General features: G+C 46.0%; 1 protein-coding gene across 1 annotated transcript; it reads left to right on the top strand.

Annotated features, from left to right (window-relative positions):
- The first annotated feature begins 56 nt into the window (after window positions 1-56).
- Window positions 57-27,968, top strand: LOC138670520 (nucleoside hydrolase-like). The gene is made up of 6 exons (XM_069757933.1): window positions 57-118; window positions 1,466-1,658; window positions 4,152-4,331; window positions 26,044-26,155; window positions 26,904-27,040; window positions 27,422-27,968. The coding sequence occupies exons 2-6, from the start codon at window positions 1,476-1,478 to the stop codon at window positions 27,761-27,763; spliced, it is 954 nt and encodes a 317-aa protein (XP_069614034.1). The 5' UTR covers window positions 57-118; window positions 1,466-1,475; the 3' UTR covers window positions 27,764-27,968.
- Window positions 27,969-27,971: the final 3 nt, after the last annotated feature.

Raw genomic sequence — 27,971 nt, 5'->3', positions numbered from 1 at the left:
TGTTGATTGACAGCTCAGGGATTGCAGGAGAACGAATCAGAGCAGTGGGCGGGAGCCTGGGTGAGCGGGGAAGAAGTTGTCTCAGTGCCGCAGTCAGGACTCAGCAGAGTCAGTGCAGGTAAGTGGAGAATGGCGCCCTGCAGTATGGGGACCGTGTCATGTGACTGCATACATCTGCTGGTCGGCAGGCAGCCTTGGTGAACCTTGGTGCCCAGCTAGAAGCCTCGTCCTTGTGCGATCTATATCTTTGTATAATAGACTATGTAATAGTCATTAGAATGTCAGCTGCTTAGCACTTCTTGGTTTATAATGCAGCTTTGCCCCAGGACAGACAGTCATGCACCTCCAGGAACAGAGACCAGATGAAATGGAGTCAGATTTGCGCCAAAATGTTGTGACTTTAGGATTTTCACACTAGTGTTGCCAGGCTCTTCCCAGGTGGGTGAGGCTGAGGCAGGACTGGGGCATGAGGCCACAGCTTGTCTAACTCATGGTGACCTTTGGCATTCCTTCCAGCAAGCCAGAAATCTGTGAGAAGGTGCACGTCACTTGTCAGATGCTTCTTAAAGGGGTTGTCCACTACTAGGACAATCACTTCTCATTCCCCACGCTTGGCCCCGCTATAATAAAAAGTTTATACTTTCCTCCTGTGCCGGCACCTTTCCAGCGGTGTCGGCACTCGCGGTCCCGGGACTCTCATGCAGTTGCATGAAACGTGAAAATACAGCTGCTCTCCAAAGGGAATCTGTCACCCCCAAAATCGAAGATAAGCTAAGCCCACCAGCATCAAGGGCTTATCTACATCATTCTGTAATGCTGTAGATAAGCCCTGATGTATCCTGAAAGATGAGAAAAAGAGCTTAGATTATACTCACCCAAGGGCGATTGCGATCTGGTTCGGGGCCTCCCATCTTCTTACGATGACGTCCTCTTCTTGTCTTCCTGCTGCGGCTCCTGCGCAGGCGTACTTTGCCCTTTTGAGAGCAGAGCAAAGTACTGCAGTGCGCAGGCACCAGGAAAGGTCAGAGAGGCCCGGCGCCTGCGCACTGCAGTACTTTGCTCTGCCCTCAACAGGGCAGACAAAGTACGCCTGCGCCGGAGCCGCAGCAGGAAGACAAGAAGAGGATGTCATCCTATGAAGATGGGAGGCCCCGGACCGTACCGCGACGCCCATTGGGTCGGACCACCCCTGGGTGAGTATAACCTAACCTCTTCCTCATCTTTCAGGATACATTGGGGGCTTATCTACAGCATTGCAGAGTGCTGTAGATAAGCCCCTGATGCTGGTGGGCTTAGCTCATCTTCTATTTTGGGGGTGACAGGTTCCCTTCAAAAACATCTTTATGCACATTATCATGTACTTTTTTTGTAACTCTGAGCCTGTACACAGTTTGATAATAAGCTGGTGTGCATGAGGCTTTACAGTCATGGCAACCATTACACCTATATTTTATTCTTTTTACAGATATCCCAAGATGGCCAAGAAATTACTACTAGTAGATGTGGACTGTGGTGTAGATGACGCTCAAGCTCTGATGTTGGCCCTAGCAGCTCCTCATGTTGAAATCCTGGGAATCACGTGCTGCCACGGAAATACTACTTTAGAAAATGTTTGCCAGAATGTTTTACGAGTCCTAAAAATTTGCAATAGACTCCAGGTGACTTGTCGTTCTCTGCCCTGAGGTTCATTTTCAAAATGTGACAAGGAAATCAACTTTTATAAAAAGGGTCTGTCTAAGACTTACAGTAAATATTGATAAACAGTCCTTAAGATTTCTGATCAATATCAGATCGGGGTCCGACACCATCCACTGATCAGCTGTTTGCAAGTCCAGGGGGCTTAATTAGTTGCTGCTTCCATTGAAGTAAATAGTAGCTGAGCTTCGGTATCCAAGATCATCAGTTAGCCCTCATTCAGACTTCTGTGTTTTTCCCATACACAAAAATTGCTACCGGAGCCATGAGTGTTTTGATCAGTGTTTGGTCAGTGTGTTATCAGTTTTTCACCAGTGTTCTGGACCGCACACTGATGCTATCTGTGTGCTGTACGTGCTTTTCACTGACCCATAGAATTGTATTCGGACTTTTCAGCTATGCTACCGGAATCAAATGGGCATGTGTATGAGTTTTTCACGGACTCACAGTCCATAAGAAATCATGGACATATGAACAGCCCCATAGACTGTGATGGGTATGTGTTCAATCCGTGAAAAACATGGATACAACATTTTCGTGTAACGTGCTTCTGGATAAGGCCTCATACAGTATATGGAAATGTGGTACCCCAGCCGCTCAGGACCTAAAAATAGGTGAATGGGTATGGTGCCATGTGTCTGATCCCCCACCGATCTGATATTATAGCCCCACTCCAGTGGGTTTTTTCTTTATTCCAAGGCTGTTGTGGTGCAACTAATCTGGGTTCCCTGATCCAGCTGCTGTCATTAGCTCTTCTCGGCACCGTTCAGGTCCTGCTCCGCCATCTTGTGACCGCAACTTATGACTTACTGGAAGTCAGAGTTAATGGTCACAAGCTCTGTGAATTTCACGTATGAGACTAGGAGCAGGGAACTTGGCATAGTTGTATCACTCTAGCGCTTCACTATAAAAAAACACTGGAGTGGTGCTTTCATAAACTATTCTAAGTATTGGTCATGGGTATCTATTCCATGGTCAAACCCCTTATATAGCTACATAGGTTGAATAAAGACTCAGGTCCATCAAGTTCAACTTTTCTCCACCAATTACACGCTTTTTGTCACTAAACTAACTATAACCCACAATATTATGTACTGAGGGAGTCATCGGACCCTTTTTTAAAAGCTGCAAGAGGAATCGATGCCTTCATAGTTAAAAGCAAGTAATCAAGGGCTCATTCTGATGAGCGTATTATACGTACATGTTTTGTCTGTGTTAAAATCTGATACCACATGGACAGAACACTGACCAGTGTTTTGCAACAGGGATCTTCAGATGACAGTACTTAATGTATGAAATCACGGCTTATAATATTCTCTCTCGTGTTTCATATGAGACTCTCTCATTCCGGTCAATGGTTTCGCACAAAAAAAAAAAAGATCATCTGCATTGCATATGATTTATGGTTACCTAGCAATTCTTAACCTAGGAAACTGTATTTGATCATGTACATTTTAAACTGTTCATGTATAAATACAGATGTCACATGGATATAAAAATCACGTATGGCTGACACACCGATGGCACACAGATGGAATGTGCATGAAAATCATCTGTTTTGATTTTTGTTTATCAATCAGATATTTTCTTTTTGCTATTTTGTTTTCCTCCTTTTATTCCAAGAGCCATAATGCTTCTACTTTCCCATTGACAGAGGCGCGTGGGGGCTTGTCTTTTGCTGGACGAGTTGTACTTTTGGCACCATCCACTTTATCATGTGATGCACTGGAAAGTAGGAAAAAAAAATCCACGTGTTGAAATACCAAAAATAGAACAATTCTGCAATTGTTTTTTTATTTTTTTCATTTGCAGCCTTCATGTTATGGTAAAAACGACCTTGTAATATAATTTTCCAGGTCCGTATGATTACCGAGATGCCAAGCTTTCTGAGAGCTGTAATGTTTTCAGTTTTCGGGATATAGAGTTATGTGGGGGCTTGTCTCTTGCGCCCCAAACTGATGTTTTTATTGATCTTATGTTAGAGTAGATATGTTTTAATCGCCTATTACATTATTTTGTGTTGGTACAGCAGCCAAAAAAAAACACAATTCTGACGTTTTGATTTTTTTTTCTCTTTATGCTTTTCACTGATTAGATTATTTTATATTTTCATAGATCAGACTTTTACGAAAGCAGTGATACCAAATATTTTTTTTTGTTTCATATTATTTCAAACATTTTTATTTCCACTGTATGTGCTAGTCTCCTTAGGGGACTTGAATCTGCAATCCTGTACATCATATATCATTAAGGGGTTAAATAGGTTACACCATCTGGGATATTTATGGTATTTCATAAATTTCTTGTAGATGTAAAATAGACCTCTGGTCTGTGCTGTCATGGAGTGAAGTGGGTACACCTACTTTCTCCTTGCATTTTTTGGTAAGCTCTAAAAATAGCTGAGAAGGTCTATGTGGTTTTTATGTTATTTAGATGAGTTTATATCTGTCTTGTAGATTCCTGTGTACAGAGGGGCAACTAAACCACTACTGTCGAAGTCTGTCCATGCCAGCTTTTACCATGGGGTGGATGGATTGGGTGATGCACCAGATTCTTCATCCCCAGATCTTGACCTTCTGCAGAAGGAGCATGCTGTTCTTGCAATGATTAGGATAATAAATGATTACCCTGGAGAGGTGAGTTATTGTACAGATACGTTCCAGCTTCAGCTTACTCTCTTCAGTTATTAACATTTTAATATGGTTTAAAACATTACGTTTTAAAGTTCTAGTATGTTTCCATACTAAATGTGTAATCAGGATTCTGCGTTGGTAAGCAACATTAATTTGGCCATCCCTGAATAAAGTACGCTTATGAACAATGCTGTACAATGTAAAGTAGAGGCACTATCGTTGAGTCTATATAAGAACTGCATATGTAGAGAGCTGTTTGTGTCTATATGTGCATATGTAGCAGAGCTGTGTGTGTCTGTATGTGCTTAAGTAGCAGAGCTGTGTGTGTCAGGAGTCGAACCCAGCAGCTCTTGAGTACCAGGCGGCAGCTCTTCCCTCTGAGCTGTTCTGCTCGCTGGACAATTCTTTGCTAACGAGGATACCAGTACCTGTGTTGTTCCTGATTGGCACCACTCTGTGATCTTCTGATTGAACACCCTACTTAAACCTGGCATTGCACTTCCTTTTTTGCATGATTATTGAGCCCCCAGCCTTTAGTCAAGCTTTCTTTCCACCTGCTGCTTATCCTCAAGACTATACTGCTGCTACCGTGTACTGACCTCTGGCTATTCCTGACTACACAACCTGCTGATCCTTTAACTAGACTGCTGCTCCTATGTACCAACCTCTGGCTATTGCTATTAGTGACTACGCAAATGGCTGATCCTTTTAGTGTACTGCTGCTACTGTGTAACGACCTCTGGCTATTCCTGACTACGCCACCTGGCTGTGCTGCCCTTAGTGGTTGCAGTACCACTCCTCAACCTAGGTCAGTCCATAACAGAGTGTCTCTTTATGCATATGTAGCAGAGCTTTGTGCATTTATGTGTACATGTAGCAGAGCTGTGTGCGTATATGTACAAATGTAGCAGAGCTGTGTCTGTATTATACACATGCTGCAGAGCAACACTTAACTATAGATCTCTGTTACCTCTATATTCCACACATTGCATTAAAATTAATGATAATGACTCCTCCACTTTATACCACTAGGGAAGTTCTGATCAATAGGGAAAATGTTTTTCCTATTTTCTGCTGTCTAAGCCTAGGGTGCGTCTTATGGTGTTTGGTTTGTTTTATAGTTCAAAAAATATAGTAGTTAAAAACAGATGAAAATGGGATGGAATGCTGATGTATGAAGTATGTCTTGTGTGTGATTTGTTTTGCATGGAGCCACATATATTGGAATCTGAGAGCAGCATGATGTAGTGTCAGAAAGCCTGAGGGTATGTGCACACGATGCGGATTTGCTGTGGATCCGCAGCGGATTTTACCGCGCAGAAACGCTGCAGATCCGCACTGTGATGTAGAGTGCAATGTTAGTTAAGGGAAAAAAAAAGATTTGCAGACGGTGCGGAAAAATCAGTGCGGAATTGCTGTGGATTTCAAAGAAGTGCATGTCACTTCTTCTGTGCGGATCTGCAGCGTTTCTGCACCCCTCCATGTTAAAAATCCGCAGCAATTCCGCATAAAAACCGCGGCAAACCCGCGGCTGCGGATTCTGGCAGGAGATGCGAATTTTGTGCAGAAAATTTTGCACCTCTTTTCCTACGTGTGCACATAGCCTTTATCACTTTTTGATAGAATCTCTTTTTTCTCTGCTGTAGTTGTAGCAGTGCTATGAATGCTGAGCTCTGTAAAACCCCGCACACAATATCTTTTTTCATTTGTAAAATGTTATAAAAAGTAGGCCTCAAAAGGTGCTCCTTCTTAATTTCTGAGCCCTGAATTTGATTTAAAGAGAACCTGTCGCCCCCAAAATCGAAGATGAGCTAAGCCAACCAGCATCAGGGGCTTATCTACAGCATTCTGGAATGCTGTAGATAAGCCCCCAATGTAAACTGAAAGATGAGAAAAAGAGGTTAGATTATACTCATCTGGGTGGGCGGTCCGATCCGATGGGCGTTCGCGGTCCGGGGCCTCCCATCTTCTTATGATGACGTCCTCTTCTTGTCTTCACACTGCGTCACCGGCGCAGGTGTACTTTGTCTGCCCTGTTGAGGGCAGAGCAAAGTACCACAGTGCGGTGGCGCCGGGCCTCTCTGACCTTTCCCAGCACCTGCGCACTGCAGTACTTTGCTCTGCCCTGTTGAGGGCAGACAAAGTACGCCGGAGCCGAAGCGTGAATACAAGAAGAGGACATCATCATAAGAAGATGGGAGGCACCGGACCGCGACACCCTTCGGACCGGACCGCAGTGGAACCGCCCCTGGGTGAGTATAATATAACCTGTTTTTCTCATCTTTCAGGATACATCAGGGGCTTATCTACAGCATTACAGCATGCTGTAGATAAACCCCTGATGCTGGTGGACTTAGCTCACCTTCGATTTTTGGGGGTGACAGGTTCCCTTTAACCCCTTCATGACCCAGCCTATTTTGACCTTAAAGACCTTGCCGTTTTTTGCAATTCTGACCAGTGTCCCTTTATGAGGTAATAACTCGGGAACGCTTCAACGGATCCTAGCGGTTCTGAGATTGTTTTTTCGTGACATATTGGGCTTCATGTTAGTGGTAAATTTAGGTCAATAAATTCTGTGTTTATTTGTGATAAAAACGGAAATTTGGCGAAAATTTTGAAAATTTCGCAATTTTCACATTTTGAATTTTTATTCTGTTAAACCAGAGAGGTATGTGACACAAAATAGTTAATAATTAACATTTCCCACACGTCTACTTTACATCAGCACAATTTTGGAAACAACATTTTTTTTTTGCTAGGAAGTTATAAGGGTTAAAATTTGACCAGCGATTTGTCATTTTTACAACGAAATTTACAAAACCATTTTTTTTAGGGACCACCTCACATTTGAAGTCAGTTTGAGGGGTCTATATGGCTGAAAATACCCAAAAGTGACACCATTCTAAAAACTGCACTCCTCAAGGTGCACAAAACCACATTCCAGAAGTTTATTAACCCTTCAGGTGCTTCACAGCAGCAGAAGCAACATGGAAGGAAAAAATGAACATTTAACTTTTTAGTCACAAAAATGATTTTTCAGCAACAATTTTTTTATTTTCCCAATGGTAAAAGGAGAAACTGAACCACGAAAGTTGTTGTCCAATTTGTCCTGAGTACGCTGATACCTCATATGTGGGGGTAAACCACTGTTTGGGCGCACGGCAGGGCTTGGAAGGGAAGGAGCGCCATTTGACTTTTTGAATGAAAAATTGGCTCCACTCTTTAGCGGACACCATGTCACGTTTGAAGAGCCCCCGTGTGCCTAAAAATTGGAGCTCCCCCACAAGTGACCCCATTTTGGAAACTAGACGCCCCAAGGAACTTATCGAGATGCATAGTGAGCACTTTAAACCCCCAGGTGCTTCACAAATTGATCCGTAAAAATGAAAAAGTACTTTTTTTTCACAAAAAAATTATTTTAGCCTCAATTTTTTTCATTTTCACATGGGCAATAGGATAAAATGGATCCTAAAATTTGTTGAGCAATTTCTCCCGAGGACGCCGATACCTCATATGTGGGGGTAAACCACTGTTTGGGCACAAGGCAGGGCTCGGAAGGGAAGGCGCGCCTTTTGACTTTTTGAATGGAAAATTAGCTCCAATTGTTAGCGGACACCATGTCGCATTTGGAGCGCCCCTGTGTGCCTATGCAATGGAGCTCCCCCACAAGTGACCCCATTTTGGAAACTAGACCCCCAAAGGAACTTATCTAGATGCATACTGAGCACTTTAAACCCCCAGGTGCTTCACAGAAGTTTATAATGCAGAGCCATGAAAATAAAAAATAATTTTTCTTTTCTCAAAAATGATTTTTTAGCCTGGAATTTCCTATATTGCCAATGGTAATAGGAGAAATTGGACCACAAATGTTGTTGTCCAGTTTCTCCTGAGTACGCTGATACCCCATATGTGGGGGTAAACCACTGTTTAGGCACATGCTGGGGCTCGGAAGTGAAGTAGTGACGTTTTGAAATGCAGACTTTGATGGAATGCTCTGCGGGCGTTACGTTGCGTTTGCAGAGCCCCTGATGTAGCTAAACAGTAGAAACCCCCCACAAGTGACCCCATTTTGGAAACTAGACCCCGAAAGGAACTTATCTAGATGTGAGGTGAGCACTTTTAACCCCCAAGTGCTTCACAGAAGTTCATAACACAGAGCAGTGAAAATAATAAATACGTTTTCTTTCCTCAAAAATAATTTTTTAGCCCAGAATTTTTTAATTTTCCCAAGGGTAACAGGAGAAATTTGACCCCAATATTTGTTGTCCAGTTTCTCCTGAGTACGGTGATACCCCATATGTGGGGGTAAACCACTGTTTGGGCGCACTTCGGGGCTCAGAAGGGAAGTAGTGACTTTTGAAATGCAGACTTTGATGGAATGGTCTGCGGACGTCACGTTTTCGTTTGCAGAGCGCCTGGTGTGCCTAAACAGTAGAAACCCCCCACAAGTGACCCCATTTTGGAAACTAGACCCCCCAAGGAACTTATCTAGATATGTGCTGAGCACTTTGAACCCCCAAGTGCTTCACAGACGTTTACAACGCAGAACCGTGAAAATAAAAAATCATTTTTCTTTCCTCAAAAATGATGTTTTAGCAAGCAATTTTTTATTTTCTCAAGGGTAACAGGAGAAATTGGACCCCAGTAATTGTTGCGCAGTTTGTCCTGAGTATGCTGGTACCCCATATGTGGGGGTAAACCACTGTTTGGGCACACGTCGGGGCTCGGAAGTGAGGGAGCACCATTTGACTTTTTGAATACAAGGTTGGCTGGAATCAATGGTGGCGCTATGCTGCGTTTGGAGACCCCCTGATGTGCCTAAACAGTGGAAACCCCTCAATTCTAACTCCAACACACCCCTAATCCTTATCCCAACTGTAGCCATAACCCTAATCACAACCCTAACCCCAACACACCCCTAACCACAACCCTAATTCCAACCCAACCCTAACCCTAAGGCTATGTGCCAACGTTGCGGATTCGTATGAGATTTTTCAGCACCATTTTTGAAAAATCCGCGGGTAAAAGGCACTGCGTTTTACCTGCGGATTTACCGCGGATTTCCAGTGTTTTTTGTGCGGATTTCACCTGTGGATTCCTATTGAGGAACAGGTGTAAAACGCTGCGGAATCCGCACAAAGAATTGACATGCTGCGGAAAATACAACACAGCGTTTCCGCGCGGTATTTTCCGCACCATGGGCACAGCGGATTAGGTTTTCCATATGTTTACATGGTACTGTAAACCTGATGGAACACTGCTGCGAATCCGCAGCCAAATCCGCACCGTGTGCACATAGCCTAATTCTAAAGGTATGTGCACACGCTGCGGAAAACGCTGCGGATCCGCAGCAGTTTCCCATGAGTTTACAGTTCAATGTAAGCCTATGGGAAACAAAAATCGCTGTACACATGCTGCGGAAAAACTGCACGGAAACGCAGCGGTTTACATTCCGCAGCATGTCGCTTCTTTCTGCGGATTCCGCAGCGGTTTTACAACTGCTCCAATAGAAAATCGCAGTTGTAAAACCGCAGTGAAATGCGCAGAAAAACCGCGGTAAATCCACAGCGGTTTAGCACTGCGGATTTATCAAATCCTCTGCGGAAAAATCCGCAGAGGACCAGAATACGTGTGCACATCCCGAACCCTAACCCTACCCCTAACCCTAGTTCTTACCCCAACCTTAGTGGGGAAAAAAAAAAATTATTTATTTTTTTTATTGTCCCTACCTATGGGGGTGACAAAGGGGGGGGTCATTTACTATTTTTTTTTATTTTGATCACTGAGATAGGTTATATCTCAGTGATCAAAATTCACTCTGGAACGAATCTGCCGGCTGGCAGATTCGGCGGGCGCACTGCACATGCGCCCGTCATTTTGGAAGATGGCGGCGCCCGGGAAAGAAGACGGACACCGGCAGGCTCGGTAAGTATAAGGGGGGGGGAGATCAGGGCACGGGGGGGGGCGTCGGAGCCCGGGGGGGAGGCGTCGGAGCATGGGGGGGGGGGGGGTGTCGGAGCATGGATGAGGATCGGTGTGCGTGCGGGTGGATTGGAGCACGGGGTGGGGGATCGCTGTGCAGGGGGGTGGATCGGAGCACGGGGGGGTGATCGCTGTGCGGGGGGGGGGGAATCGGAGCACGGGGGGGTTTCATTGGAGCACGGGGGGTGTGATTGGAGCACGGGGGGAGCGGACAGGAGGACGGGGGAGCGGAGCACAGGACGGAGGGGAGCGCTGCACAGATCGGAGGGCTGGGGGGGCGATCGGTGGGGTGGGGTGGGTGCACATTAGTATTTCCAGCCATGGCCGATGATATTGCAGCATCGGCCATGGCTGGATTGTAATATTTCACCAGTTTTTTAGGTGAAATATTACAAATCGCTCTGATTGGCTGTTGAAAGTGAAACTGCCAATCAGAGCGATCGTAGCCACGGGGGGGTGAAGCCACCCCCCCTGGGCTAAACTACCACTCCCCCTGTCCCTGCAGATCGGGTGAAATGGGAGTTAACCCTTTCACCCAATCTGCAGGGACGCGATCATTCTGTGACACAGCATATGCGTCACAGGTCGGATTGGCACCGACTTTCATGACGCATACGCTGTCACAGGTCGGGAAGGGGTTAAGTAGCACTGTACTTATACAGACGACAGAGCAGTGGCTTGCAGAATGCATGTTTTCAGGTGTACAATAATATTCAGTTTGGGATTTTTTGCTAATTTGCCGATTTTTGGGTAAATCTAAATTGAGTCTTGCATTGGAATACAAAGGTGTGGACATTAATCCCTTTCCAACATTGGACGTAATATTCCGTCCACGTGACCTGGGCCTATCTGACCGTGGACGGAATATTACATCATCGCGATCGCCTGCGCTCACGGGGATGCGCGGGCGATCACCACTGGGTGTCAGCTGATTCTGACAGCTGACACCCAGCACTAGGTGCCAGGAGTGGTCACAGACCACTCCCAGCACTCTAACCCTGAAACACTGAGATCGAACATGATCACAGCATTCTGGAAGCCAGCATTGGGCTGACAGTCCCTCTGCCTTTGGATCGGAGACCCTGTGATGCGGGGTCCTAATCATTGCTGTGGTGACCCGATGTCGTCATGACGACATCTGGGTCGCCAGAGCTAGGAAACTTGTTGATCATGCTCAGTGCATGATCAGCAAGTCTCTGTCAGTGCATCGCTGACAGCTTTTATTAAATGCTGATGCTGCTTCATCTGCATGCTATAGAAGCGATCAGCCTTCAAAAAATGATTGTTCCATAGTGGGACAAAGTAAAAAAAGTTAGAAAAAAGTAACAATTTTTTTTTTTAACTACCGTAATTGTAAAAATATTTAAAAAAAAAAATTTAAAGAATCATTGTCAATATATATTCTATCTCTAAATAAATATTTGAATGAAAAAAAATACACATATTTAGTATCGCTGCCTCAGCAACTACGCGACCTATTAAACTGTCCCACTAGTTAACCTCTTTAGTGAAAACCATAAAAAAAATAAAAAACAAGGCAAAAGCAATGCCTTCTCATACCGCCGAACAAAAACTGGAATAACACGCAATCAAAAAGACAGACATAAGTAAAAATGGTACCGCCGAAAACGAGGGGACCCCTCTATTCTTGATAAACAGCCTTGCTGAGGGTTGCAGCCCCCAGCTGTGAGTTTTATTTGGCTAGTTATAGAAAATACAAGGGAACCGACGCCGTTTTTTTTTTTTTTTCATTTTTTTTTATTTATAGTACAGGTGGCAGTTGATGAATACCCCCATCATCCTCTCCTGCTGTCACTGTTATTATCAGTAACAGGGGTAGGCTGATGGGAGTAATAATCCCATCAGCCGCCACCTGCTGTCTCTTTTATCACTTAAATATAACTCATCATTCTCCCCTGCTCTCGCTGATCGCTGGTAGAGCAGGGGAGAATTATGAGAGCCGTGTTCAGCACCCAGTGCTTACTGTAACGCTTCTTCCCCAGCGCTGATGCATGTCACATGGATGACATCCATGTGAGTTGTGTATGCAGTGCGCGGGATGTGTTTGTGGCCCGTGCTGACATTAAAAAACAAACATGTCAGCGTGTTTTGCCCACGGACATACAGTCCGTGGAAACACACTGACATGTGCACAGACCCATTCACTTGAATAGGCTAATAGCGCTCCATTCCTCCAAAGCCTCTCCGTATGGCAAAGTAGTACTGTACAGCCACATATGGCATATTGCCACGTTCAGTAGAAATTGTGGGACAAATTTTGGTGCCATTTTTACCCACTTCTCATGTGAAAATGTAAAATCTATAGCTAAAACAAACTTTTGGTGGTAAAAATGTAGTTTTCTCCTTCGCCTCATTGGGGGACACAGACCATGGGTGTATGCTGCTGCCACCAGGAGGCTGACACTAAGTAACACAAAGAAAGTTAGCTCCTCCCCTGCAGTATACACCCTCCTGCTGGCCCCCAGCTAACCAGTTCTTGCTTAGTGTCCGTAGGAGGCACACGGACGGGTCTGCTATTCAGACCCAAAGATTTTACCTTTTTTCCTTTTTACCTTTTTACCTTTTACAACGGACGAAGGGGGCGACGGATTCTTTCATGGTCCGATCTCCCCCGAACCAACAACAGGCGAGCACGGGAGTTTTACCTCTCCGTATCCTCTCCTGCGACGTGGGAAGCCACTGCCTGAGCTGATTTTAGGGGCGACGGGCCTCTTCATGGGCACCGATCTCCCCCCTCCCTTATCAGACGAGCACTGGAGTTTCACCTTCAGTATCCTCCTCTGCAGCCAGGCCTATTGCCGGACATTCAGCCCTGTCCACCAGGTTTTACCCTCGGCTGTACAGAGGCACCTTCCAGCGTGGCGTCCGAGCAGCCCCCACTGCATCACCACTGAAAAAGCGGATGATGGAAGGAGGCAGACGGTTCCTCTCCACCCCTCTTCTGCAGGTATGGTGGATGGAGGCTCCCCAACCCTACACCGTCCTATCTTCCCGGGCACAGCTCCTACCTGTACGGGGTAAGTGCACGTTAATAATTGACTTTTTTGGCGGTCATAGGTGGGCTCCATAGCGGCAGGGTCCCCACAGAGCTTCGCGGTCCCTTTCCCTTCAGTCCGCGGGTGCGCGCCGGCCGACTCTATAAATTTAGTCCCCGGCTTCGGCCCTGTTTAGGCCGCATTCCGGGAAGCCCCGCCCCCCGCCGGCTTTACTCTAGCGGCTCCGCCCCCCTATTCTGGCGCTTCTCGTGCAGGACGAGATCTCGGCGGCCATCTTCTCCCTGACCTCAGGAAGGGGCTGCGGAGTTTCCGGCCCCTAGTTCTTCTGGAAGGGGCTGCTGTCGGCGGTTTTCAGCGCTGAGGTCAGCGCTATTCCAGACGGGGGACTCAGAATCCCGGTAAGGTGAATCGCTCCCCTCCCCCGCAAATCCGCACGTCCGGCAGCATAAAGGGACTAACATCACGGTTTTAAATACTTGGGACCCGCATTCTCTGGGGCTCAGGTCCCCTGGTCTTTAAGTCTCATGCCCAGTAGCCGCTGGGCTTGTCTCATGCCCAGTAGTCGCTGGGCTTATAGGTGCATCCCCAGTCTTTTTCCATGGTTTTTCTCATGAACCCTTCACCAGATTCCCTGGTCTTAAGAGTTCCCTAGTGTAAAAGGGGCACATTACCAGCAGAGCCGGTCACCTTTCTCATAGTGCTTAATCAATTGCTCAGGAGCCTTCGCTGCGCCTATCCCGGCTCCTCCCAGAGTACCTAGTTCCCCTCCTGGGATTCCATCTCTGGCATTATCCTTTTAAAAGATGCCCCGGTCTTGTCCAGCATTCCTGGTCTTAAAGGAGCATGACCAGCATTCCCGGTCTTAAAGGCACACGACCACACATGACAAGTATGCCCTGGCCTTAAGGGCACGTGACCAGCATGCCCTGGTCTTAAAGGTACGTGACTAGCATGCCCTGGCCTTCAAAACACGTTACCAGTATTTCCTGGTCTTAATGACTCATGCCCAGTATGCCCTGGTCTTAAAGGCACGTGACCAGTACTCTTCGGTCTTAAACGCTAGTGACCAGTATGCCCTGGTCTTAATCTCCCATGACCAGTACGCTCATGACCAGTATGCTCTGGTCTTAAAGGCACATGACCAGTATGCCCTGGTCTTAAGGCGTTTGTCCAGCATGCCGTGGTTTTTAAAGGTGACCAGTACACGGGGACTTCTACTCTCCTGCTTTTAAAGGTACTCGACCAGTATGCCCTGGTCTTAGAGACACGTGACCATTATACCCTGGACTTAAAGGCACATGTCCAGTATGCTCTGGTCTTATAAACACATGACCAGTATGCCCTGGTCTTAAAGGCACATGACCAGTATGCCCTGGTCTTAAAGGCACATGTCCAGTATGCCCTGGTCTTAAACGCAAATGACCAGTAGGCCCTGGTTTTAAGGGCTCATGACCAGTATGTCTTGGACTTAAAGGTGCATGTCAAGTACGTCCTGTTTCTTAAAGGCACATGACCAGCAGGCCTTGGTTCTTGATGGCACATGACGCACATGAACAGTATGTCCTCCTCTTAAAGGCACAGGACCAGTATTCCCTGGTCTTAAAGGCGCATGACCAGTATTGACTGGCCCTAAGAGCACATCAGCAATCCTAAACTGGTCTCCCTAACTGAACTCTGGAGCACTCAACATGCTCCCTCTTCTACATTAGGAGTCGCCGGCTAGCAGGGGCCGCAAGTATCCTTGAATAACGTACAGGTTCTATAAAACGGAAGTTTTCTTTTCCTGATCTCTCCCCCATGTTTGGTTGAGAACAATGCGAAATATGGATCGGATATTGCCTTGATTTGCCAGAGCTTCTGAGAAAGAGGGACTCTCTCTCTCTCTCTCTTTATATCATCAACAGTGGGACGGGCGATGCACTGGACAGAAGCCTCTAAGCTGGATGCCATACCGGGTCGGATTTTTATGGTAACGGGTCCTTTAAGGGGCTCCGATTTCCGCCCACACCTTCAACAGACGAGCATATGGATTGTCGCCTCCGTGTATCCTCTTCTGCATTTAGGCCTATTGCCAGACATCTGCCCTGTCCACTCGGGGACTTCTACTCTGAGGATGTACGGAGGCACACATTTTTGGCGTCCAAGCACCCCTCCCTTTGTATCATCACTATTTAGCGCATGATGCAAGAAAGCGGACGATTCCTCTCCACGCCCCTGTTAAGAGGACGGTGGATTGAGGGTTCCTTTTTTTCTACTCTGCACGTCGATGGCTAGAGACCTGCTGGTCGCAGTCCCGTATTCTGTCTCTTGGCAGACTATCCGGGTTGTTTTTCTTGTGGTATACCTACTGGTATTCCTGCCCGATGTATCATTTTTTAAATTACCACAGACGGTCGGATAGCAAACCTAGCTCGTTCCGTCTTGTGGTTTCGGGTTCAGCGCTTTTCCCTTCCTTAGCCACCACATGGGTGGCTTGACCAATGGTCTCCTGGTCAGAGACCTTAGCTACTTTGTTTTCAACAGTATAGCTGGCCAATCTAATTTTCTGAGCGGGAGACTAGCAGGGATCGTATCTCCTCTACAGACCCAACCAGCAGTGGAAGCATTGTCCAGGATAGTCTAGATCTAGGGATCTTGGTTCCAAAAATGGAGGGAATGTAAAGTGTCACCATTCCTGGACTTCAAACTTCTAACAACCTTTGTCAAGGTCCTCCCCTTTTTCCGATGGAGTTTCTCCGCTCAGCCATTACTTCATCAGAAAGAGGTGGACTTTCTGGCATCCTTAGTCATTCGGGAGTCTTACCCTCACATGCCTATTTCTCCCCGCTACAACAATCTCTTCAAGGTCAGCTGATGGCTGAGTGGTTAAGGTCTTTGACTATTGAGTGGGAAACAGGGGTTCTATCCCCAGTGAAAGTAAATTTCTTCCTTTCCATTTGCGAACAGCATTTTCTAGTCACGACCTTGTCCTCCGGCCTGGCTACCACACCAGTGTGGTCGCAGGGGTCATGTCGGTTGTCGTGTACTTCTTGCATCATAGAAGCATGGTCGTCCTGCTCTTTTTGGTCGACTTTGTAGCTGCTCTTCTAGGACTACGCTGAGTCGTCTATATCTCTTGCAATACCCTTTCTCTGGGCTAGCAGCTAAACTTAGACAAGTTTCTTTTCCTCTTTCCCAGTTCAGCAGATCCTTTTTTCAGGATGATCCTGCCCCGCAGGATGGTTTTTTCTCTCTCGAGTCAAGCTCGTGGTTCTTCAACAGAGAGCTTGCGCACTTCATATCTCATTCCCTCGGTTCATTCAATTCGCTAGGAGGGTTCTGAGGAAAAGGACGACAATGGAAGCAGTTTCCTTCGCTGCGCCCTTTTTTTCTGCAGATCTATCAGGCTTTCAAAGAGTATTCCCTGAGCTCCTTCCTCTCCCAGAGCCTTCTCCTGGTCCAATGGTCATTGGGGAATTCCAAGGCCAGTCTTCTTCCGATCTTTTCCCTGGAGTTCTGAACGGTACGTCTAATCCTGTAGCAGGCCCACTGACTTTAGGCGGGTCTTCGGTTTACCCACAGTCAAGCGCCATGGCCCAGGCACCTCTCTCTCTCTGACGAGCCGAGATCTTTCATTCAGGGATCTCACCACTACATATCCCTGGAGTAGTGCTCTGGGCAGCACACATGTTCAGCCGTCAGGGTTCCTCCTCTAGTGAGCGGGAACTTCATTCGGAAGTCTTCCATCGGATCTGCCTTCACTAGACTTCTCCAGATGTTGGTCAGATGGCGTCCAAGCTGAACGCCTATGTGCTTCGGTTCATGGTTTGGCCTTGACTTTCAAGACCATCGCAGTGCATGCTCTACTCTTCCATGGGACCAATTTCTATAACTCCTCTTCTACTTCTTCTGAGATCTTTTCGGAAGCAGGAAGGGCTCCAGGGATCCCGGGAGAACCGCACTGACCATGTCAGGGTTTTTCTCGCTTGCTGTTCTTCTAGTTTTCCGTCTTATTGCGACAAATCTGGGAAGATGGACTTTCTTGCAGGGAGCCTTAACCTGTAGTTCTTCCCTACCGCGTACCGTTAGATCCGTGGGACCCTAATGATCCTCGGCTTTTTACAGTGGACTCCTTTTTTGGACCCGGACAGCCTTCACTATCAGGGAAGGTCTCTTCCCTTCTTTCTTTGCGTTCTTGTACTCCTGATGAGTCTTCGGAACTCGACGTTCTGTTCTTTGTCTTTTTTCCTTATTACCTCAAGGCAGGGTTGCCCTCTGGACATCCCCTTCCCTCATTGCCAAGGTGGTATTGTATTCCCACTGTTGCAGGGGAATCGTTCTCTCATCTCTTTCGGCTCCGATCCACACACCTCGGAAGGGATCCTCTATAACCTGGAAGGAGTGAGTGCTTCGAGTGGGTACGTATCGAGAATGGCGTCCTGCCAAGGGTTGGACGCTTTACTTGGCTTTCTCGATGGTAAGTAGGCTTCCTGACAGTCGCAGGAAGGGTCTAGCCGTTTCTTCGGCCAGGTTAGCCTGGTGGATTGTTTTCTCCATCCAGGAGTCCTTCCGAGCTAGATGTCAGCCTATCTCCCTGTCTGAGGGCTCTAGGTTCCAGACTTCGGCAAGCACGACCGCAAGCTTGTGAACTCCTCCAGTCCGCATACATTCTTGAAGCACTTTTATTCACATACTTCCACAGATGTGAGTCGGGGCAGGCGGACCTTGCAGGCCGCGGTGGCGCACTTGTAAGTAGCGGTTACACGGCCTGATCTGATGATGTCCCCACCCAGGGACTGCTTTGGGACGTCCCATGGTCTGTGTCCCCCAATGAGGCGAAGGAGAAATAGGGATTTTTGTGTACTCACCGTAAAATCCTTTTCTCCGAGCCATTCATTGGGGGACACAGCTCCCACCCTTAGCTTATGCTTTGTTTTTATCTTTTGATATTTTTATACTCTCTTATATAATGTGACATGCTATACGTTTATATGTTGCTATTGATCTCCTACTGCTTTTGCACCGAACTGGTTAGCTGGGGGCCAGCAGGAGGGTGTATACTGCAGGGGAGGAGCTAACTTTCTTTGTGTTACTTAGTGTCAGCCTCCTGGTGGCAGCAGCATACACCCATGGTCTGTGTCCCCCAATGAATGGCTCGGAGAAAAGGATTTTACGGTGAGTACACAAAAATCCCTATATTTTCACTGCTCAATAGTATAAAATTCTATGACACACCCATGTTGTCAACATGATCACTGCACCACTAGAATAATTAATTGAGAGATGTAGTTCGTAAAATTGGGGGTTCTGTTGTTCTGACACCTCATGAGCACTCCTAGTAGGTAATTGCACCTGCTTCTGAGCTTTGCACTGTGTGTGAGAAATATTTCCCGATTACATGTAGGTTATTAACACACTCAGGAAAAAATGGACCTTTGGTTTGTTTAAAAAAAAAGTTCCTACTAGCCCTTAAAAAAATTAAAAACTTGGGGCTAAAACAACATTTTAGTGTTAAAAATGTAATTTATTTTTTCTTCACCGCTCAGTGGTCTAAAATTCTGTGAGGCACATGTAGTGTTAATATGATCACTGCACCCCTAAATGAATTCATTGGGGAGTGTAGTTTGTAAAATGAGTTCACATATAGGGGGTTTCTGTTGTTCTGGCACCTCAGGGGCTCTGCTAATGTGACATGGCACCCTCAAACCATTCCTTCAAAATCTGAACTCCGATATGGCGCCTCTTCCCTTCTGAGCTTTGCACTGTGCCTCAAAAGTAGTATTCCCCTACATACGGGGTATTGGCGTACTCAAGAGAAATTGCACAACTTTTGGGGTCTAATTTTTCCTGTTACCCTTGGAAAATAAAAAATTGGGGGCAAAAATATTATTTTTGCGGAAGAAATATATGATTTTTTTATTTTCACGGCTCTACGTTTTTAACTTCTGTGTGTGAAGCACTTGGGGGTTCAACATCTAGATAAGTTCCTTTGGGGGTCAAGTTTCCAAAATGGTGTCACTTGTGGGGGGTTTCCTTTGTTTAGGCACATCAGGGGCTGTCCAAACGCGACATGGCGTCCGATCTCAATTCCAGCCAATTTTGCGTTGAAAAAGTCAAACGGCGGCCCTTCCCTTCTGGGCTCTGCCATGCGCCCAAACAGTGGTTTACCTCCACATATGGGGTATCGGCGTACTCAGGACAAATTGCACAACAACTTTTGGAGTCCAATTTCTCTTGTTACCCTTGGTGAAATAAAAAAAAATTGGATCTGAAGTAAATTTTTTGTGAAAAAAAGATAAATGTTCATTTTTTTTTAAACATTCCAAATATTCCTGTGACGCACCTGAAGGGTTAATAAACTTATTTAATGTGCTTTTATTCGGATTCCCATGACAGCACTACGAGAGAGGGGATCCGCCCTTCAGGAACAGGAAACCTACAGATACAAAAGGGCGGTACCTCTCCCTATGCATCAGTTGGTTTCCTGTTCCTGGAGGGACAGGATCCTACAGATTTCATCTCGTAAGGAGCCCAGGCCGGCCGGTCGAATCTGGTAGCGGGGGGGTCTCCTACCTCGACCGGTGCGGAGAGTCCTGGAGACGCCACGGTGGTCCAGGCTGGATTGCACGTCAGTGGCGTTGGCAGCAGGGAGCAGGGTCCGGAGGATTCCTTGTCTCCAGAAGCCGGCGTTGGTAAGAGTTCTTTCCCCCCCCCTGGGTCGGGCGGCGGCGGTGGGGTGCGGTGGTGTGGTTGCGGCGTCGGAAGTGGAGCGCCGTCCAGAGCACTGCTGGCCATTCCCGGCGTCCTGCATCGCTCACTGAGCGTTTCCGGAACGCTGGGGCGCCGGGGGTGGAGCCGGTAGGTGCTTCCGGTTCACGGGTTGACTGCGCATGCGCGGTCATTCCAAAATGGCGGCGCCCATGGTCCGGACGCCGGTTTTTTCTGTATTACCACCGCTGACCTCCAGCTGCAGCCTGATCATCGGGCCAATGGGGAGCACGCCAGATGGCCTGCTGACCGGAATACAGGGGGATATAAGCAGGTGTTGGCGATAGAACCCTGCTTTTGGCCACAGCTTCATCATGGCAGATGATGGTGAGCAGCAGCCTCAGCTTCTGGATAAAGTGCGGCAGGAAGCCGTAGGGAAGGAGATCAGAAGTGACCAGTCCAGCCGTAAAAGCTCGTCCAGGCAAGGATCTAGAGCTTCGACTGGCAAGGAGCCCCCTCGTGTTCCGGTACCTTTTTCTTTGGCGTACACTGGTAAGTGATCTACGTGAATGTTCACTCAGTGACGCGGGCCCCTTATACTTTGTCATTCTAGGGGAAGAGAAGTGCAAAGTCGAAACATAAGGAGTGTGCCCTGTGTGAAGTCCCTTTACCAGATTCTTACCCTAAAAAATTGTGCGCCTCCTGTATACAACAGACGGTGAGGTCTACAGGAGTGGAGGGGTTGAGTGACATCAGGCTAGATAGATGGATCTCCCTTATTGTCCTCCCCTAGGTAGCGGAAGAATCTGCTTCTACGGCTAGTCTAAAGGAGATGATCTGTATGGAAGTTAAGGAATCCCTGCGGTCTCTGTCCCAGGCGGGAAGTTCAAAACAGAGGGCTTCGGTGATCTCAGATTCTTCGGAGGAAGATAAGGACGAAGGTTCTTATGGCTCAATTCTCTCTTCCTCGTCATCAGAAGAGGAATCTGGCCGATTCTGTCTGCCTCTGGACCGGGTGGATAAACTAGTTAAGTCGGTCAGAAATACGATGGGCCTGGAAGAGCCTAAGACTCAGCTTTCCCGTCAGGAGCTAATGTTCAGCGGCTTGGAACACAAGAAACGCAGATCCTTCCCGGTGAATGATAAGATTCAAGACCTGATTCTCCGGGAATGGAAAAAACCGGAGAAGAAAGGTTCTTTGCCACCAGCTTTAAAACGCAGGTATCCCTTTGAGGATGCGGCTGTGGATACCTGGGACAAGGCCCCTAAATTAGATGCTGCAGTGGCAAAGGCATCTAAGAAAGCAGCATTACCTTTTGAGGACATGGGGTCCCTTAAAGACCCTCTTGACAGGAAGGCGGAGATCTTCCTTAAAGGTACGTGGGAGATGGCAGCCGGATCCCTGAGGCCAGCAGTGGCTGCGACTTGTACAGCCAGATCCCTAATGGTCTGGCTGGAACAATTGGAATCCCAGCTTAAGGAAGGCGCTTCCAGAAGTTCTATTCTAAGTGCGCTTCCAGTGATTCAGGATGCTGCGGCTTTCCTGTCAGACGCGTCGGTGGACTCGGTCAGAATGGCGGCCAGAGCAGCAGGACTCTCCAACGCGGCTCGTAGAGCCTTATGGTTGAAGTGTTGGTCGGGGGATATTCAGTCAAGATCCAAGTTATGCGCTATCCCATGTAAAGGGGAATATCTCTTTGGACCAACCTTGGATGAGCTGCTCGAAAAGGCTGGGGATGATAAGAAGAAATTCCCTAATTTGTCATCAGCTTCTTACCGGCGTCCATTCATCAGGAGGAGATTTGGTCGTGGAAGAAAGCGCGCATCCTCACCCTCTAGAGAGAATTTTAGATGGGAGGATAGACGCAGGAGAGGTACGGGTTACATGTTTCGCCGTTCCTCAAAAGAACGTAAGAAACCAGACCAATGACTAGCGATCCCTGTGGGAGGGAGATTGTCAGCCTTCTCTTCCGCATGGACTAACATCACAAATAGTGTCTGGGTCCGAGGTATTATATCGGAAGGTCTAAAGTTGGAATTTATTCACTGGCCTCGGGATAAGTTTATGCTAACCCCCTTACGTTCCTCCACTATTGAGCAGACGGCCTTAGAGTCAGAGGTCATGACTTTATGCCTTAAAAATGTACTGATTGAGGTTCCGGAGTCAGAGAGAGGAAGAGGATTCTACTCTCCTCTTTTTCTGATTCAAAAACCAGACAAATCATTCAGGACTATTATTAACCTTAAATCCCTTAATGAATACCTGGTTAATACTACCTTTAAAATGGAGTCAATCAGCTCTGCAATAAAGATGTTGTTTAAACACTGCTTCATGGTAGTTGTGGACTTAAAGGATGCATACTATCATGTTCCTATCCACGGAAACTTCCAGAGGTTTCTACGTGTGGCGGTGTCTATGGGAGGTATTGTTCGCCATTTTCAATTTAGAGCCCTTCCCTTCGGCTTCTCAGCATCTCCCCGTGTATTTACTAAAATAGTTGCGGAGGTCATGGCGCACTTACGTGAATCCGATATCCTCATTGTCCCTTATCTGGATGATTTCCTAATAGTTGGGAACTCAGTAGACCATTGCCTTGCTCAGGTTAAAACGGCTATATCTAGGCTAGAGAATCTGGGCTGGATCATAAATTATGATAAATCCCGATTACAACCCCTAAAAACCCAGAGATTCCTAGGGCTGCTGTTAAATTCCGAGTCCCAACAATGCTGTCTTCCACCTGATAAATTACTTCATATCCAACAACAGGTGTTAAAAGCAATTAATAAACCATCCATGACCCTTAGACAGGCTATGTCTTTGTTAGGTTCCCTAACTTCCTGTATTCCCGCCGTCCGTTGGGCTCAGTTCCACTCCAGGCCTTTACAGTTTGACGTACTGCATTATGATAGAGCCTTACAGGGTTCCTTACAGGGTCAGATGACATTGAGTCCATTGGTTCTTGCATCTCTTAGATGGTGGCTAGAGGAAGACAATCTGTCAGCAGGAGTTCCCTGGGTGACACAGGTGACTCGGGTAATCACAACGGACGCCAGCCCCACGGGGTGGGGGGCACACATGGATGACGTTGTAGTTCAGGGTCTATGGGACCCCCAAACGTCAGCCTCTTCCAATCGGGAGGAGTTGATGGCAATTGAATTCTCAATTAAGGAACTCCTCGTGTATCTACAGGGTCACCATGTCAAAATCCTCTCCGACAATCAGGTGGCAGTGGCCTACGTGAATCACCAAGGTGGAACACGCTCCGAGTCCCTGATGGAAATAGCGGACCGCCTGCTCCAGATAGCGGAAAACCATTTTCTATCTTTATCCGCAGTACATATAAAAGGGAAGGAAAATATAAGAGCAGACTTTCTGAGTCGAAACACCTTAAGACAAGGAGAATGGTCTCTGAACACAAAAATCTTCAACCAGATTGTCCGCAGGTGGGGTCATCCAGAGGTGGACTTATTTGCCAACAAGGACAACAGAAAAACAAGAAAATTCTGTTCCTTGAATCCCAGGGAATATCCGCTGGCAGTGGATGCCTTCCTGATCAGATGGGATTTCCGGTTGGCTTATGCGTTCCCCCCGCTAAGCCTGATACCTCTGGTGGTCAGAAAGATAAGGGAGGATCAAGCGAGAATCATACTGATCGCTCCATTCTGGCCCCGAAGGGCTTGGTTTTCCTGGCTCAGAACCATGTCTGTGGAAGACCCCTGAGTACTGCCGGACATTCCGGACTTACTCCATCAAGGTCCGATCAACCATCCACAAGTGAAGGGTCTCCATTTGACGGCATGGTCTTTGAGAGGTCACTGTTAAAAAACAGAGGTTTTTCTCCAAATCTCATTGATACCCTTATGAAGAGTAGGAAACTCATAACAACTAAGATCTACGCTAGAACTTGGAGGAAGTTTTTGGCCTCTTCAAAATTTGACATTGAAGAGGGTATACCAATCAACCAGATTCTAGAATTCCTGCAGAGAGGGCTAGAGCTAAATCTATCCACGAGTACGCTAAAAGTACAAGTCTCAGCCCTAGGGGCCCTATTTTCTTGTAACATTGCGGGCAATTATTGGGTATCAAGGTTCATCAAAGCAGCTAGTAGATCCAGACCTATACACAGGAATAGGTCAATGCCTTGGGATCTCAACCTAGTCCTCTCAGCCTTGACTAAAGAACCGTTTGAGCCTTTACATTCAGCCTCACTTAAATTACTATCCCTCAAAACAGCATTTTTGGTGGCAATTACATCTGCTCGTAGGGTAGGAGACATACAGGCTCTTTCTAGGCTGTCCCCTTATACAGAGTTTCTACAGGACAGAGTAGTCCTCAGACCAGATCCAGCTTATTTACCAAAAGTGGCCTCAGATTTTCACAGATCTCAGGAGATAGTGTTACCGTCATTTCTCCCTAATCCTTCTAATTCCAAAGAGGAGTTACTCCATACATTAGATGTTAGGAGATGTCTATTAGAATATATATCAGTCACTGATGCTTGGAAGAGGGAGGATGCGTTGTTTCTATCCTTCCAAGGTCCCAGGAAAGGTCTTAGAGTTTCAAAGTACACGCTAGCGAAGTGGATTAGGGAGGCTATCTCTCTGGCTTATACTGCAGGTGGAGGTCCAGCTCCGCAGAATCTGAGGGCACATTCCACCCGCGCCATGGCTGCATCCTGGGCTGAAAGATCTGGAGTGTCGATCGACCAGATATGTAAGGCAGCTACGTGGTCATCCCCTTCCACCTTTTTCAAGCACTATAGGTTGGACTTGGGGTTCTCTTCTGATCTCACCTTCGGGTTAAGGGTGCTGCAGGCTATAGTCCCTCCCTAAGGTAGTTTACATCTCTGTAATTCTCTCGTAGTGCTGTCATGGGAATCCGAATAAAGCATTAAGCTACTTACTGGTAGCGGCATTTTTCGGAGGCCCATGACAGCACCCTTAGTTCCCTCCCTATTCACGTGGGGGTTGCACTTCCTATAGTATGTATAATGAAATAGATAGATTTCACGTGTGGTATATAGTTCAATATGATGGATTATTTTTGTACATAAACTGTATGTATTGTATATTTGTGTGCTACTAACCGCGGTAGTCCTCTCAGGCTCTGAAATACAACTGATGCATAGGGAGAGGTACCGCCCTTTTGTATCTGTAGGTTTCCTGTTCCTGAAGGGCGGATCCCCTCTCTCGTAGTGCTGTCATGGGCCTCCGAAAAATGCCGCTACCAGTAAGTAGCTTAATGCTTTCAGTACATTGAGGGCTGCAGTTCTTAGAAAATACCCAAAAGTGACACCATTCTATCATATGGACCCCTCAAAGTGACTTCAAATGTGATGTGGTCCCAAAAAATAAATGGTGTTGGAAAATTAAGAAATTGCTGTTTAACTTTTAACCCTTATAACATCCTACAAAAAAAAAAAAAAAATTTGGTTCCACAATTGTGCTGATGTAAAGTAGACATGTGGGAATGTTACTTATTAAGTATTTTGTGTGACAGAGCTCTGTGATTTAAAGGCATGAAAATGCAAACTTGGAAAACTGAACTTTTTGCCAAATTTCCGTGTTTTTCACAATTAAATGCAACTTGTATCAAATAAATTTTACGACTAACATGAAGTGCAATATGTCACGAGAAAACGTTCTCGGAATCAGTGGGATCAGTTGGTGTTCCAGAGTTATTACCTCATAAAGGGACAGTGGTCAGAATTGTAAAAATTGGCTTGGTCATTAACATGCAATCCACCCTCGGGGGTAATGGGGTTAATTTCTACCGACTCCAAGAACACAACTAGTGCTGAAGTGAACTTGTTGTTTCTATTTGATCATGATGTTATTCTTTGAAAACGATTTGCATAATTTCATGTGAAAACCTGGATATAAATGCCATTGTCTTTATAGATAAGTGAACTGATCAATTACTAGAGCGTTTGTCTATTCTTTGCACATGTACTTGAAGAATCCTCATTCTTAATAGATTTATTATCACTGTACTGTTTACATTGCTTGTACTTTACATTTTGATACAGGTGTCTCTTGTTGCGACTGGACCATTGACTAACCTTGCTTTAGCTGTGAACATGGATCCCACATTTCCACAGAAAATTAATAGTCTTTTTATCATGGGTGGTAACATGGAGTGTAAGTACCGGTACTTATATTTGAACTACAAATTGACTGGTATCAAGTTTAAAGGGAATGTTTCACCAGATTCATACTGCATGATCCAGCGGCTATATGAATCTGACACCAGCTGCACTTTTGCAGCCAGGCATGTTTTACTCTGAAACTTTACAATGTTTCAGAAAAAAACATACTTTGAGAAGCTAGCCAGGGACTATGTGTCTTGCATGATTAGTCCGAAGCAAAGGTCACCAGTGGTGTCTCCCCACCCCGCTTCCCATGACTGACAGGGTTCTTCCTATGTACAGTGCACACCTTCAAATAGACCTGTCTGTCAACTGGAATAGGGTGGGAGGATGCATATCAAGGACCTGTCTTGGGCTAGTCATACAAGACATATAGCCCCTGGCCAGCTTCTCAAAGTATGTCATATCTGAAGCTATGCAGCGTTTCAGAGAAAAACATGCCTGGCTGCAATGGCACAGCCGGTGTCAGAGTCATGCTGCCCATAGTTCGGTCAGGTTCTAAGACATGTTTGCCAATGCTTTTTATATTCTAAATAAGGAACCTCTTTATTCATATGCACACAAAATTGCATTGATCTTCGTAACTTCAATCTATGGATCCATCATACTTTGTTTATCCATATAGAAAAGTCTTGTTTTGATGGGAGATGTTGTTTATGAATTAGCCGCTGGAGATCTGTTAAAGATATTCATAAATGTAGAGCAAAAGTATCTGTTTTCTTGTTCGTTTTCTATTTTAGCAAGAGGTAATCTGACCGTGTGTGGTGAATTCAATTTTGCATGTGATCCAGAGGCAGCTTATATTGTATTAAACAGCTATGATTGTCCAACTCATATTGCAACGTGGGAATTCACTTATAAGAACAACCTTTCTTGGGTAAGTTGTGCAATTTTTTGTTTAAAGAAGTTGGCCAGTACTTTTTTATTGATGGCCATCAATATCTTATCTTTGTGTGTGTGACTCCGGCACTACAACCAATCAGCTGTTAACGGCAGTGGCCGGACATTTTTGAATGCTGCCGTAGCACAGTAGCGCCATAATTTCTATAATGGACGTAGACGGATACTGCAGATCCACCCCCTATTCAATTCGGGTGGGGGATCTGCACCACCGGAAACGGTAACAGCTGATGAAAAACTGTTTTGTTTTAGTCCCACATTAACAAGATTAGTGATGGACCCAAGTAATGTTAAAGTTTTTTTGCTCTTTATTGTAAGACATGAATTATTAAGCTTCATTACTATTTACATTTTGTAGGAATTTTACCATGACTGGATTTCTCAGAAATCGGAAAAAGCAGAATTTATGAGAAAGATAATGGCTCATTCTGAAAACTGTACTAAAAGCTCTGCTAAGGAAGAGGATTGGTCTAAAGGATTCCTAACCTGCGACTCCTATGCCATGGCTGCAGCCGTAGATGACACATTTGTCACTGATGCTATTAATTGTGTAGTAGGGGTTGAACTTAATGGCACATTGACGCGAGGAATGATGGTGTTGGATACATTAGGCAAGCTACAGAGAAAACATAAGGTCTGTGTTATGACCAAATGTGACAGAGATAAATTGAAATTTCTCTTGATGGAGGCACTACGATAAAACTGGGTGACAGAAATGCTGGAAGACAGGTCTTTCAAAACAATCCATTCATTCGATATAGTTTTTTCCTGTAGAGATATATCTTTTTAACAATTTGTTCCATAATTTTCTGCCAATAGATGGTTAAGAAACTGCTCTGTTTAGAAATATGGTACTGGAGGGGATTGAGCAGCTATTTAAATTAAAGTACTCCTGGAGATTGTAAGGA

The sequence above is a fragment of the Ranitomeya imitator genome, chromosome 3 (genome assembly GCF_032444005.1).
Source record: "Ranitomeya imitator isolate aRanImi1 chromosome 3, aRanImi1.pri, whole genome shotgun sequence".
NCBI lineage: Eukaryota > Metazoa > Chordata > Amphibia > Anura > Dendrobatidae > Ranitomeya > Ranitomeya imitator.
This window is presented reverse-complemented; position numbering and strand designations above follow the sequence as displayed.

Coding starts and splice junctions, on each gene's coding strand:
- LOC138670520 (XM_069757933.1), top strand. CDS start 1,476: ATGGCCAAGAAATTACTACTAGTAGATGTGGACTGTGGTGTAGATGAC. Junction 4,332..26,043: donor TAAATGATTACCCTGGAGAG/GTGAGTTATTGT, acceptor ATTTTGATACAG/GTGTCTCTTGTTGCGACTGG. Junction 26,156..26,903: donor CATGGGTGGTAACATGGAGT/GTAAGTACCGGT, acceptor TTTCTATTTTAG/CAAGAGGTAATCTGACCGTG.